This window comes from Micropterus dolomieu, linkage group LG23 (assembly GCF_021292245.1).
Source record: "Micropterus dolomieu isolate WLL.071019.BEF.003 ecotype Adirondacks linkage group LG23, ASM2129224v1, whole genome shotgun sequence".
In the NCBI taxonomy this organism is placed as follows: domain Eukaryota; kingdom Metazoa; phylum Chordata; class Actinopteri; order Centrarchiformes; family Centrarchidae; genus Micropterus; species Micropterus dolomieu.
The window spans coordinates 4443302-4446357 of record NC_060172.1 but is presented as its reverse complement, the minus strand read 5'-3'; the positions used below and the strand labels follow the sequence as shown (position 1 = coordinate 4446357).

At 43.4% G+C, this 3056-nt stretch overlaps 1 protein-coding gene across 1 annotated transcript; it reads right to left on the bottom strand.

Annotated features, from left to right (window-relative positions):
• Nucleotides 1-585: 585 nt before the first annotated feature.
• On the bottom strand, nt 586-1944 carry LOC123963004 (hepatitis A virus cellular receptor 1 homolog). The gene is made up of 2 exons (XM_046039522.1): nt 1859-1944; nt 586-1139 (listed from the first exon to the last, which is right to left on the bottom strand). The coding sequence occupies exons 1-2, from the start codon at nt 1890-1892 to the stop codon at nt 586-588; spliced, it is 588 nt and encodes a 195-aa protein (XP_045895478.1). The 5' UTR covers nt 1893-1944.
• Between the last annotated feature and the right edge of the window lie 1112 nt (nt 1945-3056).

The following is a 3056-nucleotide window of genomic DNA, read 5'->3' as shown; positions in this document are numbered from 1 at the left end:
AGCATAGGCCTACAAGTGAAGCAAAAAACATTACATGTGGATGGTGAATAGGTGATCCACTCCCCACAGCAGATCATTAGCGAGGGAGCCCACCATACCGCCCAAACCATATCACAGGCTGAGGCTGGATATTTCCACTATCGGCGCCAGCATCTTCGTTGATTGGCCCGCGCAACACCATGTCAGACAGCTGATAAATCCAGGAGCCTCCTCCGGTCCCTGGTTATCTTGCTCATCATCTTCGATCTTCTACAACTTCTTCACCCTGATTCTCAACCTGGCTCCTTTTGAATAGATGGCACATGTCTCAGTGAAGATGCCTCCCTCTCCTGTTCTTTGTTTCTCTCACTCATTTTAACTACTACAACTTTTCCCACAGTCCTCTCGATTCAGTGCTGGGTTATTTGATGACCAACGTTAAGGTCAGGTTGTTACGTTTAATTAATTCTGTTTAGATATAAAAATATGAAAGTGCTTTTAATTGGTCAGACATGATGTCAATATCTAAAATGGAAACAATAAAAACGTTTTTTTTTCTTCCCCTTTCTTGGGCCCCAAGTGCGCAATGCCCATTGGATAGTCCAGTTATGTAGATCCTGATTCCTGATGGAGGCAAGATTCAAATTCAAAATAGACCTCTCCAACAGCACTCTTAGCTGTGATGAACTCCACCTGTTGAACACTATTTAAATCAGAGTTCATGGATCTCTGAAGCTTCAACATGCCGTCTGTCAAGTTTCCTTTTTCAAGCTGCACAAACTTTAAAAATCTTTTATGTCCTTTAAAGAGTGTCTCACCTCTCTCGACGATCAGATCCAGGTGATGTTTGTCATCATTGAACCATCCAGGTATCTCCACCCTGCACCCGTACCGTCCAGCATCCGTCTCTGTGAGGTCCAGTATGGTCAGAGAAACATCACCTGCCTCCAGTCGTCCCAGTAACTGATACCTGCTGGAAGCTCTGGTTCTCACTTTATGTCCGTCTGTGGAGACGAGCGGGTTGCTGCAGCCTGAGAGTGGTAATTCACCTCGACCCCAGCAGACATGCAGCGCTTCATAATAGGTGATGTCATATTTACAGGACAGAGTGACGCTCTGACCTGTTTGACCAACAACTGAGCTGCCGTCACTTTCACCGACTGTGGAGGCAGAAAGAAAGACAGAGTTTAACCGCTCAGTTCAGCAGCAGAGACCACAGCAAGTTTCTTTCTTTAAAATATCTCAGGCGTCAGATCAAAGTGTCTCGTTCTGTCAGTTCTGTTTTTAAAGATGCAACAAGCAGACAGCTGCCTGATATTTATCTGAGATTCTTCGCCTGTGACAGGTGGATGCTTCACTCTGTCCGTCTTTGCTGAGCTGCAAATCAAACTCACTTTTTCTCACTCACTTACTTAGGAAAAGGTTCGCTGTCATACAGCATGGCTGAAAATGTTGTTCCCTTACTAATTATAACTAATACTAATATTAGAAAATGACAACGAAACAGTTGGTTTGGAGGGAAAATCTGTCCTGAATAACCGACATGAAGAAGAAACACGGTGTTTTTGTCAGTAATAGTTTCAGATGCATCAACTAACTGTTGTTCTTTTCCTCAACTCAACATTATATTACACAGCAAAGTGGTTCACAGCTCACAGAGAGAAAACGAAGACGGGAGAAACACAAAGAAAGACACAAAGTCACAAGAGCAAACATTAATACTACTACTGCTACTGCTAATAATAATACTAATACATGCAACACAGAGTGAAAACACACCTCCAGGGGCTCCAGAAGAAATAAATAAACCTGAGTTTAATCTGTTTCATCACTTTAAAATAAACGTAATAAATAAATAAGGTTTGTAGAGTTTGAGTACCTGCGAGCAGAGCGAGCAGCAGAACGAGCTTCATGATGAACAAAGTCACACTGACAAACTGTGTTCACGCTCACACCACATTTAAACACCAGTCATCACAGCACACTGTAAAAAATGATCCGCTGCTGCTGCTGAACTAAAAACCACAACTTGGCTTGAGAAAATATGCACGTCACACTGAAATAAGAAAGAGTGGCTCGCTTCCTGTACAGACAGCAGCTTCATGAAGCCTTCATAAAGTAACATTTGCATTTCAAACAAATGGCAAACTTATTAGCACATTTTAACAAAACTCCCTTCACCCTCATGCATCATGGGAATTCTGAGGGATGGACATAGGCTGCGCAGCGGGTTATTTACGACGTCAACTTCCACTGGAAGCGTCTCAGAAGCATTTCAGCAGCGCAGCCTGCAGCCTGCAGCTGTTAATGACTTGTTTTCATTTGTCCTTTTTGTGCTTCTACTACATTCTTCAAAATTTTGTCAAGCTTTCCAGCCAAGCAGGAACCTGCAGGTCTGAAAAGTGAAGCACCTTAAACCTGCATCCTCTCTAGCAGCCAGCAAGGGGCGACTCCAGCGGCTGCAGAAAGAAGTGTGATTGTATAAAAGTCTGAGAAAATGTTTCTACTTGTCAGCTGATTTATTCCCTCAGTAAACACTTTCCTGATGAGTTTGTGGTCTCAGTCGCTAGTTTCAAGTCTTCTTCAACACACATGATGTTCATTTAGTAAATTATGGTCCCATTTAGAGGAACAGAGACCAGGAAGCAGGGGAGGCTTTAGGGCGGGGCTACAAGCTGATTGACAAGTCGCTACCATGGCGACCAGTCAGTCAGGCTACAGGCGACTCGTATCCGCTGCTCTGTGTACATTTAACCAGCGCCTCTGAAAAAGCTTATCAGGAATCTGCTGCTCATTTTTCAGTAATTACGTTTTGTTTTAAGCCTGTTTGTCGCTAGCTAAAATTTGCATCACAGCTAATGTTACAGATGCACCTTGCTAACCAAGCTAGCTAGCTCCGCCTTCTCGTCCGTTTATGGTCACATCTGCTCCCAAAAAACAAGGTTTTAAAACAGTTGTTCACAAACCAACAGGTGACATTGAGACGGCTACGTCCACTTCTTTTACACCGTCGGAGGTTCCAGCCCTGTTTCCTGTGTTTTGGCCGATTCTTGAATAATAATTCATTCTAATTATCC